Source organism: Physella acuta, unplaced genomic scaffold, assembly GCF_028476545.2.
Source record: "Physella acuta isolate Inbredline_101_S28 unplaced genomic scaffold, ASM2847654v3 ptg000050l, whole genome shotgun sequence".
Taxonomy (NCBI): domain Eukaryota; kingdom Metazoa; phylum Mollusca; class Gastropoda; family Physidae; genus Physella; species Physella acuta.
Window position 1 is genome coordinate 928,944 of NW_026731570.1, and position 18,311 is coordinate 947,254.

At 36.4% G+C, this 18,311-nt stretch overlaps 1 protein-coding gene and 1 pseudogene across 1 annotated transcript; one reads left to right on the plus strand and one right to left on the minus strand.

Annotated features, from left to right (window-relative positions):
* Positions 1–427: 427 nt before the first annotated feature.
* LOC131945869 (sodium-dependent phosphate transport protein 2B-like) lies at positions 428–3,717 on the minus strand. Its single transcript, XM_059306483.1, has 3 exons — positions 3,699–3,717; positions 3,240–3,434; positions 428–1,311 (listed from the first exon to the last, which is right to left on the minus strand). Exons 1-3 carry the CDS (start codon positions 3,715–3,717, stop codon positions 428–430), a joined length of 1,098 nt encoding a protein of 365 aa, XP_059162466.1.
* On the plus strand, positions 1,518–1,676 carry LOC131945975 (uncharacterized; annotated as a pseudogene).
* Positions 3,718–18,311: the final 14,594 nt, after the last annotated feature.

The following is an 18,311-nucleotide window of genomic DNA, read 5'->3' on the forward strand; positions in this document are numbered from 1 at the left end:
GTGATACAAAGGCAGTGATCAAATACCTAGTACGACGTGCAGTTATCGTACCAACTGCCTCAAGTTTGGACCAGTAAAGTTATTTTAGAAGTTTTAAATGACAACACTATGATAGCAATATCAAAATTAAATCAACTTTTTCGTGTTATTAAAAATGCATATTTTACAAAACTCGTATGACAGGATCACAGAGCTCAACATTCCTAAAAACGTATTTTATATATTTTTTTGAAAATTACGAGATAAAATCTTTTAAATAATATATGACATAAAAATTTCAGTAAGCTTTATACATGCTATATATACATATTGAACTAAAACGAATGTAATTTATCTAATCATATACAAAGTTACAAATATAAATAACATTATAGCATAAAATAGGTTTTCAATAGTCGATCTTTGTAAACGATGTCACGTGGTCATACTAAAGTCGCGTGCTGGACTCTCCGTTATGTTGTCTGTCTGACGTGGCACCCGTGTCTGTCTTCTCGGTAGAGTCTGTCTGGAACCGCTTGCAGAAGAAGACTTTCTGCATGGCGCGATCATAGGGTTCTAAAGACCGTAGCGGCTGGGGTAGGAACATCCAGTCTTGGAGCTTTTTGGGCAGGCTCTGGGGACGTTTAGCCTGCAGGCATTTGATGACGCCGATGATGATGAAGAGAAGGCAGACGGGCCCGAGGACGCCGAGGAGGACGTACCAGCCCGGGATGGAGAGAGCGAAGACTAGGGCGGGGAAGAGGAAGAACATGAGGAGGATGTAGACGATGGGAAACCAGCGGTACTCGGCCGTGCAGTTGCCTAGAAATTTGGCAAGCGGGATGGGGAAGCGGAGGTAGGGCATGGGGTAGAACAGGAGGATGCCGGTGATGTTGAAGAAGAGGTGGCAGAAGGCTGCTTGTAACGCGTTTCTGAGGCCGTCCGTGTTGGCTAAGGCTGAGAGAATCGCCGTGGTCGTGGTGCCGATGTTTGACCCCAGGGTCAAAGGGTACATCCGGACGAGTTCAATGACCCCGATGCCGACGAGCGGGGTGAGGGTGGAGGTGAAGATGGAAGAGCTCTGGACGATGATGGTCAACCCGGCGCCGATGATGATGGCGAGGTATCCGGTGAGGTAGCCCAGCGGTCCGGGAAAGTCCGCGTTGATGATTTTTTTGATGATGAGAGCGATGGGGCCTTGGAGAAGGGAGTGCAGCAGTTTGACAATGGCGACCAGACACAGGCAGAGAATGGTAAGGGAGATAACCAGCTTGATTGCTCCAATGACTTTGTCGTTTAATGTGGAGTATATTTCCTTGAAAAAAAACTCACCTAAAGGATAAAATATAATAACAAATATATAACTAAAATCATATTTACATTACGGAATTATTATTAGTTAACTGTATAGAAAATATTTTTATAATGTATTTATATTCATATATAGAAAACACGGGTTTTCGTGAAACAATAAAATTATAAATAACTTAAAAAATAAATTACTTATCTAATGGAATTTTTTAAATTTACAAATGATCACAGTTTCTCGGCCTTTTGGCTAAGATCAAAGTGTAGTATCTGTTATGGATCTACATGGTTCTTAGCCATTTGGTTGGTCAGCCCTTTTTAGGGCTGGCTGCCGGGGCCGAGAGGCGGTCAATCTACTACTCTAACTCACGCAAATCTCGCCAACGACCGCTGTGGGGTTGCTCCCACACATCCCTCGAAGCGCACATGCCCTCGAGATGAGTCACCCAGTACTTGTATTGGGTGGCTTCAATATACGAGCGGCTAATTTTCAGACTGACGACACCCATCTAGGAGAAATCTTAGGTGGGAGGTCTGTCACAATCGCCAGCAAATCGAACTCATCTACTACGTCAAAGACAACTACCTCGCTCCCAACAAACTCACTACCACTCTGACGACACCCACCTAGGAGAAATCTTAGGTGGAAGGTCCGTCACGATCGCCAGCCAATCAACCTATCAACCACGCAAACACATCACTACTAACAACTTTGCCACTAATTTGGCGACACCCACCTAGGAGACGTCTTAGGTGGGAGGGTCCGTCAAATACCAGCAAACGAACTAACCATCTCTCCAATACCAAATCAACTCACCCCAAATAAACAATCGTCAACACCTTCACTCTACCCACTTCAACTACTAGACCAAGCTCAAATCCTCGACTCAGCAATACCACGAAAACTAATCATTCCTCTACGTCATCTCGCCCACTTCAAGCTCCTCTCCATTAACGACATCCAGTACCAAGTCATCTCGTCATCCCTCAACGATCAAATACTCAAAACATCTCGTCAACCTTTTCCAAGTTCTACACCATTCGATCAACTCTACCATAAACGACAAGACACAAGCTCGCCCTTTCAACAACAGAATATCTCCCATTGACATTCTCAAACTACAACTACCAACTAAGAATCTACCACTACCCAACCAAGACTGTATTAATCACAAGAAGCACGGCCAAAAACAGAGAAGCGATCATGTTGTCATGTACTTTATGTTATTTTAAAAGAAACCAAGAAACCGGAAGTGGAAACAAGTGAATCAAGGAAACAGGAAAATATGGAAATACGACAAGCAAGGATTAAAATTGTCTAAATATGTATAACGAGCCGGCCCGCGGCATAACATACGCCGCTATTTAGTTGTTTCTAATTTTCAATAATTCATAATTTGTGAATTCGACAGTACCAACGCTGACACTGAAAATATTTCTTTAAAACACTATAAGTAGCTCGTTAAGGACCATAACCCCCCCCCTTCCTTCCCTCCCCCCCCTCCTCCCCCCCCCCCCTTCCCCCCCCCCCCCCCTCCTCCCCCCCCCCCCCTACGTTTAAAATCGTTGTCGTTGACTCTGCTTGTAAACATTTAGAGTGAACACAGCTCACTAAAACCATGTAGGGGTGGGGAGGTAGGGAGAGCGTTTGCAGCTTGTTTTCTAACGGCTCGAAGAAGAGAATTATATATATAGATATTTCATGTATGTATATAATCATGCAACCTACTCTTGCTGCCTCCCTGTTCGCGCAGGAAGACAGCAAGTGAGGAAATCTATTAAACGCCAGACGGCAAAAAAAAAAAAAATAAAAAAAAAAAAAAAAAAAAAAAAATTACTGCGTGTTTTTGTTCTTTGGTTATTTTTCCTTGTTCTGTAGGGCTGTACTCATTTTTGCTGTTTATTGATGAGGTGGTGTTCGCTTCTGTATCTGAGTTTGAGCTTCTTGTTGCAGTGTCTTAAAATGTTGTTGATTCCCTTGATGGTGGCTTCGCTGCAGTCGTAATTGGAGTTGCTTGTTGGTTCGTCGTCTTTGCTGATTCCGTTGGTTGCTGCGGTGTAAATGATCACCCTGGTGGCTCTGTTATAATCGTCATTGAACTTGGTTGTTGGTCCCTCGGTTGCTGCGGTGTGGGTGGTCCTGTATCCTGTGTTGTTGAGAGGTTTGCTTCTTGGCAGCGATTCGTCCAGTGAGGGGAGAAGGAGCAGATGTGGCACGCTTGTCTTCTACCGGCGACTAGCATAGTGAGTGACTTATGTGAGACTTCCTTAAACACGCAGTAAACAGGCAGATGTAACAACACGAGATTCAGATTTTGTGGTAACATTATTAAATTAATCTTCTTCGTATAAATATAACAGCTGGTTGGTACTAGTGAATACGAATTATTGGGATAACAACTAACAATTACTAGGAGTTGTCATTAACATTTTGTGATTAATCATTAGAAGTTTTACAATTTTTTTTTTAAATTGAAATTTCTATAATTAATACGAACGTTTGTTTACTTGTTGTTTATCGCTTAATTCTATAATTACCTCCCTTAAAAAAGTTATTCTTTGTTTTTTCCCCTGACAAAAAGTTATAAGCTCGAGATATTTTGACAGAAACAAAAGACGAGAGCAAACCGCTGTGAATTATTTTACACCTTGGTGCACTCTCGGGACTAACACAAATCTTCTGTGTGATTTTTTTTATTCCATGTTGGGGGTGAGGCGAGGAGAGGGGGGAGTGTGTGATGGAATCTAGTAAGGGGGATCTGAATGTTCGGGTGATTTTGGTGGAGACTATTTTTATAACGAGTTTAGATTTGGGAGATTTAAGTGTGGGAGAATTTAGTGTGTGAGAATTTAGTGTGGGAGAATTTATTGTGAAAGAATTTAGTGTGGGAGAATTTAGTGAGGCAGAATTTAGTGTGGGAGAATTTAGTGTGAGAGAATTTAGTGTGGGAGAATTTATTGTGAAAGAATTTAGTGTAGGAGAATTTAGTGAGGCAGAATTTAGTGTGGGAGAATTTAGTGTGAGAGAATTTAGTGTGAGAGAATTTAATGTAAAAGAAGTTAGTGTGGGAGAATTTAGTGTGAGAGATTTAAGTGTGGGAAAATTTAGTGTGAGAGAATTTAGTGTGGGAGACTTTAGTGAGGGAGAATTTAGTGTGGGATAATTTAGTGAGCGAGAATTTAGTATGAAAGAATTTAGTGTGGGAGAATTTAGTGTGAGAGAATTCAGAGTGCGAGAATTTAGTGTGAGAGAATTTAGTGTGTGAGAATTTAGTGCGGGAAACTTTAGTGTGGGGGAGTTTAGTGTGGGATAATTTAGTGAGCGAGAATTTAGTGTGGGAGAATTTAGTGTGAGAGAATTCAGAGTGCGAAAATTTAGTGTGAGAGAATTTAGTGTGGGAGAATTTAGTGTGGGAGACTTTAGTGTGGGAGAATTTAGTGTAAGAGAAGTTAGTGTGAGATATTAGAGTGTGGGAAAATATAGTGTGGGAGAAATTAGTGTGTGGGAATTTGGTGTATGGGAATTTAGTGTGGGACAATTTATTTCGGGATAACTTAGTTTGTGTGAATTTATTGTGGGGGAATTTAGTGTGGGAGAATTTAGTGTGGGAGAATTTAGTGTGGGAGAATTTAATGTGTAGAAATGATTATGTGATGTTGTAGTGTGGGAAAAGGAAATGATTTGAGTGTGTGTGTGTGTGTATAAATAAATCTACGTGTGATTGGGTTTACTGTGTGTAAGTTGAGTGGGGGTGTTTGGATTAGTGGGGGTGGGTGGAGTTGTCCTTTTGGGTGTGGTTTAATCGACATCCAGATCATGTGACAATGTGACGGATTGCGTAAATTGTATAACGTTGCTTTATTTATTTCTTTATCTAAGACTAAATAGTATGGAAAAAAACATGCCAAATACCATCAGTCAAAATTCCACACACCAACAATCGAAGCTTTACCATCTTCACAGATAACCCGGCAACCATCCTTAAAGTTCAACTACAAAAATAAATCCATTAACATTCTCATAGCCATCCCAAGAAGAAAACAAGCATGCCAAACATGCGCATTCACACAACACTGGACAAATCAGTGTTACCTAACCTGCCAATAACTGAAAATACAGCAAACTTACCAACAAGCTGCAACAGAAACATCCAACCACCAGCTTGTCTCAACAAAGGAACAGTCACTGGCGAGGAAACGTCAGCAGCAATTACCAAGACACTAAAGTAATTTAAACACGATACAAAAATAGTCTCTACCAAAATCGCACCAACATCTAACTCCCCCTTACTAGATTCCATCACACACTCACACCAACCAGATTATTGAGGTTACGAGAGTGCACCAAGGTGTAACACAGTTCACAGCGGTTTGCCCGCGTCTTTTGTTGAGTCAAAATATCTCGCGCGTGGAACTTTTTTGTTAGGGGAAAGAACAAACATTGAGTTGTTTTGAAGGGGGGATAATTATAAAATTAAACGATAACAAGAAATGGAAAAAATAATAATATATTATCAAGCAAAAACAAGTAAATAAACATTAGTATAAATTATAAAAAACTAAATTCCAAAAAAATATATAAAATCTTTGGTGATTAATAATAAAATGTTAATTACATTTGCTAGTAATTCTTAGTTATTAATCAAATAATTAATAGTCACTTACATCAACCAGTTTTATTATTAATACAAAGAAAATTCTCTATGCAACGCTCCTTAAATAGTGTAAACGGCAGCAATGTTTTATTTCCTTATCCATACTTTTGAATTTTACTAATTTTAATTTTACAAACTAATAAATTTTATAAGGCCTTCAAAAATGACTTACTTCCAGGCAACTTACAAAGACATACACGACAGGAGCACTGCGCGACTGATTTTAACAGAGCCTACACAACCCCTATCCTGAAACATGACGCGATTACAAGATACTGACATAAACTCTAGTCAAGAAAATAGAACCTCACATCGACAAAATCATTCAAACTGACCAACAATACAGCACCCCTGGTAGGAACATACAAAATCACACACATCTAATGAGAGACATTATACACTACAGCACACATAAAAACACCCAATTAGCCATTCTAAGTATAGACCAGCAAAAAGCTTTCGACCGGGTCGACCATAGTTGGATATCGAAAACTGTAGATGCATACAACTTAGGTCCCCACCTCAAAAAATGGATAACAACACTACAAAAACGCGCACAGTCACCTCATGATAAACAACACACTCAGCGACCCTATAATAATAAACAAATCTGATAGACAGGGTTGCCCATTGCCCCCAATCCCTTATATCCTATGACAGAACCCCTATCAGGCAGGTCAGCAGGATTAAAGGTCTGCAATTACCAAATTCAACACCTAGCTTACGCAGATGACATGAACTTTCTCATACAAACAGAAAAAGAAATCAAAACAGTTATAGATACCTTTATAGATTTTGGCAGGGCTAGTGGCAGCAAAATTAACACACAAAAATAAAAAATAATGGGAGTGGGCAGGTGGGCGAGGAAAAACAACTACAACATGCCTAAATTAGTGGCAGACAAACTTAAACTATACGGCATAACATATACAGACAGCCCGACGACAGAAAACAAAGCCACATGGACAAATCTGACGGACAAAATCAATCACACCCTAACCAAGTACAGAAGTTGTAACACTACAATATTCTCTAGGGCAGCCCTAGTCAACAGATACGTCATTCCTAAAATAATCTATAGCGCTACAAACAGCACCATACCCAACACCTTCATCAAGGAAACAAACAAAAACATTAGGGATGTTATCTTCAAAGGTACAATCAGAAACAATAATCACCAAACACTAATACAAAATAAATCAAACGGTGGAATTGGTTTGCACGACATCAACACAAAGATTAGCGCTTTTCGACTTAAACACCTAGACAGGATCAGATTGGAACCGAATTATCACCCTCTAGCGCTGTATTACACAGGGCACAGGTGAAACATGATTCTAAAGACAAATAACAAAGACACCACCCTATGGGGAGTAGACATAGGCAGCTTTTATATGGAGACTCTAAAAATATTCAAGACAAACAAAAACAATAGGGGAGAATACCAAGAAAATTTATGACACGCTAGTCAAGCGACAACTACAACCACTACAAAATAGAATCAAATTGGCTAGAGATCTCAACACAGTAGACATTAGCGACACATTCAGAAACCTACACAATAAAAACAACACACAGAAAGAAAAAGAAATAGGATACAGGCTCATCTACAACACTACACCCATCTCCAGAAATACCAAAGCAAACACAAACATCAAAATAACATGCTAAATGTGTAAACAACATATACAAGAAACTGAACAACACATCTACTTAGAATGCATAACTCTACTAAAAACTAGAAAAACATTAACACAACATGCCAAGTATGTAAGCAACATATACAAGAAACTGAACAACACATTTACTTAGAATGCACAACTCTACTTAAAACTAGAAAAACATTAAAACAACATGCCAAATATGTAAACAACATATACAAGAAACTGAACAACACATCTACTTAGAATGCACAACTCTACTGAAAACTAGACAAACATTAGAAACAATTTTAGAAACCTCCGACACTGTCGCTTTAAACAAAGCAATTACCCTAAACTTCATAAAGAAATCCAAAAATAAGTTAGACGATGACAACAAAATTACCGCTATAGCAATCTTCAGACAGACTGTGTGCACCACTAGAAACAAATACAAATTTGAAGTAAAGACTTACAGCGACTCTGACATAGAGGCTATATTCAGAGCAGTAGTCACGAAAAGACTAGGTAACATCATGATCTAGATCTCTAGTATGTGGCTACACACAAGGAATATTTCCTTTCCCCCTTCTCATTCCTTTAGTGGTTAGGTTTTGAGCCAGGGAGACTGGGAGAGAAACATCTAGAACCTTCTATTAAATATGCTTATGGTTTGTTTTATTTTATGGATTTTCATGTTTATCTCTCAATATCTTTACCTTCTGTTATACATACATTTTGCACTCTCCCTGATATTTAGAAACCCACATGTGACATACGTTTCTCTTACTCTAGGGGAAGCAATCACGTTTATTGTAAGCCGTTTAAGTTGGACGCAGTTATTTACCTTCATTTTTATGTTTATCCTTAACTAACATTATTAATTTGACTCTTAACCACTATATTTTTCAGCAATTATGGTCTTTTATCATTGCCAACAAATTGTTATGGGTTTTCTTTCTATACTAAACTCATTTTCTATGATTAACATGCTTTTAATATCTTAATTTAACTTTTATTTCATGCGATATCAGGGAAAATATCAACAAATCATAATCGTGAAATTTTGGAAGGGGAAATAACCAAATAAATACTGAAACTGTTAGGGAAATTGAGTTATATACCTTTCTTTCTTTTGTATTAAATTATCTATATTACAGTTTTAATCACAACCATTTTATTTATATATTTCTTTGGGTTCTATCATAAACCACTACCCTTTTATCTATTATCTTGATGAATTCATGAAACAGGAACCAAACTACTACTGCAGTTGTAGGGGGAAAAGAGTTATATACCTTTCTTTTACATTGCTATCACATTTTCATTACTAAACTGTAAAATATGTTCAATTTTATTAACCTCATAATTTGTTTCTTTAAATACAAGTTTAATTAACCTTTCATTTTGTTCTGAAATTATGCATTTCTAAATTTTAATTTTGTTAACAATTAAAATAAATTAAATAATACTAAAAAAAAATACAAAAAAAAATAAATAAAAAGAAGACTGTTTGCAGATGTTAGGTACAAATGGAAAGTGTGAATGCTAATTTTTCATCTACTGTATATAATATATTTTGATTCATGTATGCTCATGTATTTTTTTTTGCATAAATAACAATACCTTTTCCCTCTTTAGGAAACCTACACCAACTTCTGAAGACAAATTCGCCAAGGTGAAATATACTATAACACACCATTTTCATATAATTTCCAAATCTCATTTAATTTATAACCTTTACTTTTCAGAACCAGCTCCAGGAAACCTCCCCCCCCCCCCTTCAAATTATGCTCTTTTATTCCTGTATATAATATGTAAATATCAGAATGGAAAATAAGAATGAAAGTTTCAAGAACAGTTAAAATTGTAAATCTGCGACAGTCTTCAAAAGTCGAATGATGAAAGTAGAAAAAAATCAGCTAGTACCACCACACAATGCCTGGGCACGCTGAAAATACAAATCTACAACACTGAGACTTAAAAAAGAAAAAAAAACAAAAAAAATCATACTTTTACGTAACTAGGTTACCCACTCACCTGACCTAATGACCTACTCCACCTCCCCATTCCAATCCCCATCCACCTCCCCATCCCCATCCCCCTCCGGAGTATTTTACTATATGTCATTGCTCCAGGCTGCGCCTGCGCCTACGACCCAAAAGGGACCTGATATACTATTTGTTGTTATTTAAAATTTCCAAAATAACTTTACTGGTCCAAAATTAAGGCAGTTGGTACCATAACTGAACGTCGTACTAGGTATTTAAACACTCTGCCTTTGTACCATTTTGTATTGAGTTGTATTTTGGCGTGTTCGTGATTTCAACGAGAGGCGATGGTACGTCCATAGTGGCCAACTTAAGCCACCTAGGCCACTTTTATGGAAAGGCAAACATTGGGCCACTTTTATGGAAAGGCCACTTTGCATAGCCCATTTAGAACACTTCAAGCATGACGCTCGTTGACACAAAATGTACGAACAGATCTAGAAATAGAAAAAAAAACACTTTAGATTAAGTAAGATGCCAATTAGTGCCCCCCCCACGAATTTTTTTTTTACGGCGTGGTCGGACTGTAGGGCACACAACTGCTAACACGAAAGTCTCGAGTTCGTATACCGGGTTGTTGTCCGTATAACATTCCTATATTCACTCACCTCTGATGGGTACAAGACTCAACTTACGGAAATAAAGGAGGCAGGATATACTATTGAACACACCGAGGTCACAGAAACAGGTGAACTCTACTTCATCTACCTCATTGACCGCCTTGTTTTATAGAGTAACTATTTTTTTAAATCATTTTTAGAGTGCGAAGCGCTAGACTGCCAGTGTTTCTTCCAGACTAGGGTGAAAACTAAGCATAGTCAATGTACACGGACCACATAGACCCCAAAGACAGTAAATGTTGTGAAAACCTGGAACAATTATTAACTAACAGATACAACCAAAATGGCACTTTTTTTGCCCGGGGACTTCAATTTCGTGGAAGACAGATTAGACATTGTAGGACCAAAAGACATAATTCGAAATCGCTTAACCGCAGACAAACCACGCGCCGATTCAATCAATAACATTAAAACATATTTCAATTTAGTTGACACATACAGAGCGCAATATCCACACACCATACTAACCACCCACGGAAATAACACATCTGGAAATAGAATCTGTTTAGACAGAATTTACGCCCCAGTGAACATGAAAATCAACCAAGTAGAACACCTATTCTCAACACTACAGTTTAGCGACCATACAGCAGTTCTGACAATTTAAAAAAATGAACGAACACAAAACAAAACACAACACATACTGGAATTTCACTAATACACTATTACTAGACGAGCGCTACATCAACAATATAAAAGATATAATACAATTTTACACGCAGTCATCACCAAAATTTAACAAAATCCAACATTGGGAAGATTTAAAACAAGACATTAAGCGGGTATCTATTCAATATGCAAGTAGCATTAATAGCGTTAGGGCCCACATAGAAACTAAATAGAAAAAAACAACTAAGTATGCTTATGGGAAAAAAAAACAATAACAAAGAACAAATAGACTCAATAGAAACGGAACTTTCGAAAATACAAGAATATAAATATAGAGGGACACAAATCAGAATCAAAATAGAGCAGATAGGCTCGGAAAACCAAACACACAACACTCTCATACTAGAACAAAGCATACAAAGATCAAAACAAATCAAACATATAATGGACGAAAACAACCAAGAAACTACTGACCCAAGAAAGATTTTAAAATCTACTCGCGTTTTTATTTAACTTATCTTCATAATCTTTTCCCCTTCGTGCCTAATACACAAATGGCAGATAAAGTAAAGATCGTGTTTCAATCACCTCGACATACAGAGAGATAATGTGGTCAGTACTAAGCCTATCCGCCTTAGTTACCTAAGGTGCGTCAGGTACCCATCAGAGCTGGGTGAACTCACGGAGCCCAACAGAACTGAGCCCGGAACTCGAGACATTCGGACTAGCAGTAGAAAGCTTTGTGTTTAGTATTATAGCTTAAAAAGTGTACTCTTACTTTTGTAATTTAGAGCTCGTGAAAGCTCGTTAATATATAGGGTATTAGATATGCTTTTTCCATACTATTTAGTCTTAGATTAAGAAATAAACAAACCACCGTTTTACAAATGACGCAATCCGTCACATTGTCACATGATCCGGAGGTCGATTAAGCCACACCAAGAAGGACAACTCCTCCCCACCCCTCACTAATCTAAACACCCCCACTCAACTTACCCACAGTAAACCCAATCACACGTAGATTTATTTTTACGAGCTGACCCGCGACGTAGTAAACGCCGCCATCTTGTTGTTTTATTTTCTGCTTATAAGCAATTCATAATTTGTGGATTTAACACTACCTCTCCCGCCCAGTGAATCTGCAGTTTACAGAAATTGTTACTTCCTCTTCGTTTTGAATTGTTTTGAACTAAATTATCTGCCCCTAATAGCCTTCACTAACCCGGCTCTACGATTGTGAACATTCGGGGTGAACCACAACTCACCTGACAGTTTGGGGATGGGGTGGTGGCTAAGCTGTTTGGTGTTTTCTATGGTCTCATGAAAAGAATTATATGTATAGATACACACAAACACTCAAATAATTGTCTTTGCCTACACTACAACACCACATTGACATAATCATTTGCCCACACTAAATTATTCCACTCTAAATTCCCCCACACTAAATTCTTCCACACTAAATTCCCCCACACTAAATTCTCCCACACTAAATTCTCCCACACTAAATTCCCCCACACTAAAATCTCCCACACTAAATTATCTCTCACTAAATTCTCCCACAATAAATTCTCCAAAACTAAAAATCTCCCAAATCTAAACTCGATACAAAAATAGTCTCCACCAAAATCGCCCAAACATTCAATTCCCCCACACTAGATTCGATCACACACTCTCCCCCCCCCCCCCCCCACGTGAAACTAAAAATTGACACAGAATATTGGTGTTAGTCCCGAGAATGCACCAAGTTGTAACACAGTTCACAGCGGTTTGCTGTCGTTTTCTGTTTCTGTCAAAATATCTCGCGCGTAGAACTTTTTTGTCAGGGGAAATAACAAACAATATTTTTTTTAATGGGAGGTAATTATAAAATTAAACGATAAAAAGAAAAGGAAAATTTATTAATATACATTGAAACAGAAACAAGTAAACAAACGTAAAAATTAATTATAAAAAATTAAATTACAAGAAAATTATCTAAAAAGATTGGGGATTAATAACAATATGTTAATTACAACTCCTTGGAATTGTTAAATGTTAACCCTATAATTAGAAAACACTAGTATCAACCAGCTATAATATTAATACCAAGAAGATTTATAAAGCGATGTTGTTAGGTTCTTTTAAAACTACGTGTGTGTTCGTATAATTATCCAGCCCTACCCGCCCCATCCCAATCACTGACACAAAATGTCACGCAACATCCCTCCTGATGTCTAGCCTACTTTACCCAACCAAACCTACCCCCTTTCAACCCATGCCGCTATGACCCCGCCCACCCCACACATACAGTGTAACATTCGAACAGTATAACACAGTTGAATTTTTCTTGTAATGGTATCATTGTATAAACAATTATGTCAGGCTTCTTTTCTTCATACAACAGTTGTATATATACGTATCACCTTTATTTATTCATTCTTTATTACTTAGTTTATTGTACAAGAAGGGATGAAATCCATGTAAACCAATTTAGTTTTTTGGAATAATCTCCCATATCTAGTACACCTTGACTCACTTTTAATAGCAAAATGTTCCAAACCAGCCTCTGTCCAATTGTTTAACCAAAATGCTTTAAACCCAATATATTTTATATACTTATTCACCAAATTAGCAATTTATTTACTATTCCCTGTACATTAATGTAACAACATTGTAAATACCCGGCAAAACGGTGGGGGATGTTACTATATTTGTTTTAAAATTGAAAATAAAAGTATTAATATATATATATATATATATATATATATATATATATATATATATATATATATATATATATATATATATATATATATATATATATATATATATATATATATATATATATATATATATATCTGCGTATTTACTGAAGTCTCACTTAGTAAGTTAGCGCAGGGTCGGCAACTTGCGGCCTTTGATGTCATGGTGCGGATCTCCAGTTCCATACACAATGATTAATAAGTATTTAGTTTAATTTACAAAACTCATAAAAATATTATACTGTAAAGAAAAACAACTTTAAATAGGATTAAAAAAACTCACCAGAGAACAGTGAGAATAGGTGAGGTAGAAAGTAAATGGACAGCTGACAGCCGCCCTGGCACCAGGCCCAGCCCCACAGCCGCTGTAGCCAGCCCCGTGGCGACTATTCCATGTTTGCCACTGCCCAATGGCCGCCCTTTTCGATTGTCGTTACATGGGGAATGTTATTTTATTCAGAATGCATTCCTCTACCTGTCAGTATGCATTAATTTGACCTGAGTGACGAAGTATGTCAGTTATTAGTTTCCTACGGTTGAGCTATAAGATACTGGACTCTGGGTTCGCGTGGGGTGAAAGATAAGCCTTGTGAGAATCGAAAGACAGAAGCAACCGATACAGTAATCAAACCGATACCCAAACCAGTTAGTCGGAGTTTGCCGTGCTGAGGCCTGCCTGGCTATGAAAGATACCTACTGAACCAGTGGTGTCCGTAAAGAAAGAAACAAAAAGTTATTGGCTTCTAAAGTGGATTGTGATAGTTCTATAGTTATATTATTTGATTTCTAATTGTATCATAGCTTATCTAGCTAAAACAGTTTTTGTGCGAAACAATTTTTTTGTTATATGAAATATAAGTTCATATTTAGCGCTATTTATTTCAAATCAAAGTCAAATGTATTTACCTAATCCTTATCAAATACCAAAATATTGAAAGAAATAATGCTAGTGGCTCTTTAAAACACCTCTAATATATTGTGATTATGTACTATTGTGTGAACTCTTGCTCAACATAAATTCACTAGAAACTAAGTTCCTTTCTGCGATGTAGGCCACTACTAATACTGCTTTGCTTGCATACACACAATGGCGAACTTGTCCCCGCGATGACCGCTGTCGTTTAAATCAGGATATGTGACCGACTCATGACTATTTACTAGTTGTATTGTCCATGGAGGGCGGTTGCCTTTCCCTAAAGGCATGTCTCTGCAATTAAAGCGTGCGGTCACCTTGATACGAAGGTGTGACCTTATTGTTATTTCATTCCCTTTGATGTAGTTTCATCAACCTGACAGGGTAGGATTAACTCATGTTTGGCAGGTTCACTTACGCTATCTATAGCACAATTTCTTTAATCTTCGCATACTATGTTAGTAATCTTAATTTTTAAAAGTTTAATATGACAAAATTATGCGACAAACAATTCTTACAATTATTATATAGGCCTATAAACAACATTAAATAAAATAAACAAAACATATGACCGTCAATTAAAAAAAAAAAAACTAAAATCATCCCACACACTATTAAAATTTTGCTGTGAGATATTTAGTCTGAGATATTTTGTCTGAGATCAATTGTCCATGGTATCATTTGTCCTGATATATTCTGTCCTGGTATCTTTTGTCCGTGAAATCATTTGTCCTTGAGATCATTTGTCCTGAGATCATTAGTCCTGTCACCACATAGGCATTCAGCTCAACAAACTTACACAAATCAGTAATACAACTCCACAATACATAGGAGGAAAACACAGTCCCTTTTACACAGAATGCTTACAAATATATAAAATAACGAAAAACTTGTACACGAAAAATCACAAAATATTTACAAAAAGTTAGTGCAAAAACTCTCAACCCCATTATACAACAGAATTCACTGGCGTAGGAAATAAGCTCTAACAGACACAATAGACACATTCAGGAACCTGCACCTCAAAACCATCACACCCAAGGTGTCACACACTTCACAGCGGTTTGCTGTCGTCTTCCGTTTCTGTCAAAACATCTCGCGCGTAGAACTTTTTTGTCAGGGGAAATAACAAACGATGTTTTTTTAAAGGGAGGTAATTATAAAATTAAACAATAAAAAGAAAAGAACATGTTTTTTATACATTTTTAATAACACGAAAAAGTTGATTAAATTCTAATATTGCTATCATAGTGTTGTCATTTAAAACTTTCTAAAATAACTTTACTGGTCCATACTGGAGGCAGTTGTTACGTCCATAGAGGCCAACTTAAGCCACCTGGGCTACTTTTATGGAAAGGCCAACTTAAGCCACCAGGGCTACTTTTATGGAAAGGCCAACTTAAGCCACCAGGGCTACTTTTATGGAAAGGCCAACATGGGGCAGTGGCGGAACTAAAAAAAATGGGCCACCCCGCAAATATTTTTTTTGGGCCCCCATATATATATATATATATATATATATATATATATATATATATATATATATATATATATATATATATATATATATATATATATATATATATATATATATACACACTCAATACGAACATAGGATACTCATTTCTGGCCTGATCGGGTTTTGAAAAAAAAATTCAATTAAATCTAATCACAACAACATGTCATGTGTATGAGTGCATTGGTCTGTTTTTAAAATCTCTGTTTTCATTCATGTGTGCCTTGATACTTCTAATATTTAAGTCGGTCAAAAGTATATAAATCATGAAGCTTTTTATAAGTAATGGTGTCTCGTGTTATGTTTATTTTTTTTTATTTTTTTGTATTTATATTATTAGTTTTAACTACGTTTCATTATTATACTATACCATTCTTTAGTACTTATTTTAAAAAAAATAATAGTTAAGATAAGTAATTGCTGTTTAATTTGATTATTACAAATCTATTAAAAGGAGCTTATGAGCACCCCTATTTGGCTATTTGAAAAAGGGAAATAATTTATGGAAGTGGTTTGAACGTTTACCAATCTTTCACACTAAAGCTCATGTGTATATGTTTTTAATTTTTTTTTTACGCAGCAGCATGTCTTAGCTACTATATAATATCACTACTGTATTATATCTGTTATATGTTTGTTATTTACAAAATCACTAACAATGTGCCAGTGACGAAACTAATATATATATATATATATATATATATATATATATATATATATATATATATATATATATATATATATATATATATAACATTCTATCATTCGTGTATTTATTTGAGACTTTTGCCTTGTTTTCTAGAACAGTGGTTATTAAATGTAAACAATGTCGGCACTTTATTTCTTGGATATTAGTTTTTGGAGCGCTAGTTTGTCAACTCTATTCTCCCAGACAAAATTTTCTCACACTAAATTTTCCCACACTTAAAATCTCACAAATCTAAATCGATACACCAAAATTGCCCAAACATTCAACTCCGCCATAATAGATTTAGTCACACACCTCTCCCCCCCCCCCCCCCCACTCCCACGTGAAACTAAATATTGACACAGATTATTAGTTTTAGTCCCGAGAGTGCACCAAGGTGTAACACAGTTCACGGCGGTTTGCTGTCGTCTTTTATTTGTTTGAAAGTATCTCGCGTGTGGAAGTGGAACTTTGTTGTCAGGGGAGAAAACAAAGAATGTTTTTTTTTCAAGGGAGGTAATTGTAAAATTAAACAATAAAAGGAAAAGATAAAAATAGTAAACCACTTTTAAACGAAAACAAGTAAACAAACATATAAATTAATTATAAAAATAATTGTTAATAACCAATTTAAACATTCGGTGATTTTTCTTACAATTTTAATTACAACTTCCAGTAATTTTTTATGTCAATTCAACAACTTTACCCAAATGTAACTAGTATCAACCAGCTGTTATATTAATGCCATTAAAATTGACCAAGTGATTTCGACACGTTAACAATATCTTACAACTTATGTCTGCGAATTTTTTATATTTGCAGGCAAATGAAATGGACCACACCTTCCCCTTCCAAAAGAAATAGACCTGTTAATAATGGACTTAAAAACTATCGTTTTATTTTGTATATGTATAAATTCAACTATGTTAAATTTACTGATGTTAATGTACTTGTTTTAAATTGCAAATAAAAAAAAAGTATTGAACTTTTTATATTAGATTTAAAAAATAAAAATAAATGTAATGGATCAGGGTCGGCAACCTACGGCTCCATACACACAAATTAATAATTATCTTATTATCAAATCTCATTAAAATGTTGTTCTGCAACACTCGGTAATGAACGATATCATAATAAATATAAAAAATAAACACTCGCTATTCTATTAGAACTAGGCATGCTGCATAGCTTCGCTTAGGTTTTCAAAAACATTGAGAATGTTAATGCTTTATTAATTAGTGATTGGCTGTTATGTGTAGTGCCTACGTTTAAACAGTAATGCTAATTTTAGAGACATTTTTGTTGTTTGTTGTTTGTTGTTTATAGCCCGTTTTCAGAGAGATTGATGTGATGTAGGGAAAATTCGGACGGGTCAGTTCTAAAGGTCTTCCGGAGTTTACTACGATCTCAAACGTTATGTAGAGGTTCTTGGATTTGACAACAAAACATTTGTGGAGTGGTAAGTTCACGGAAATCACGAGCAAGTTATGAGAATTGGAGGTCCAGTAAAACATGGACGTTACGCTGCACAAAAGAACGACTCTAAAAGATATGCTGCGAGTTGAGGCACTAATATGTGACGCATGGA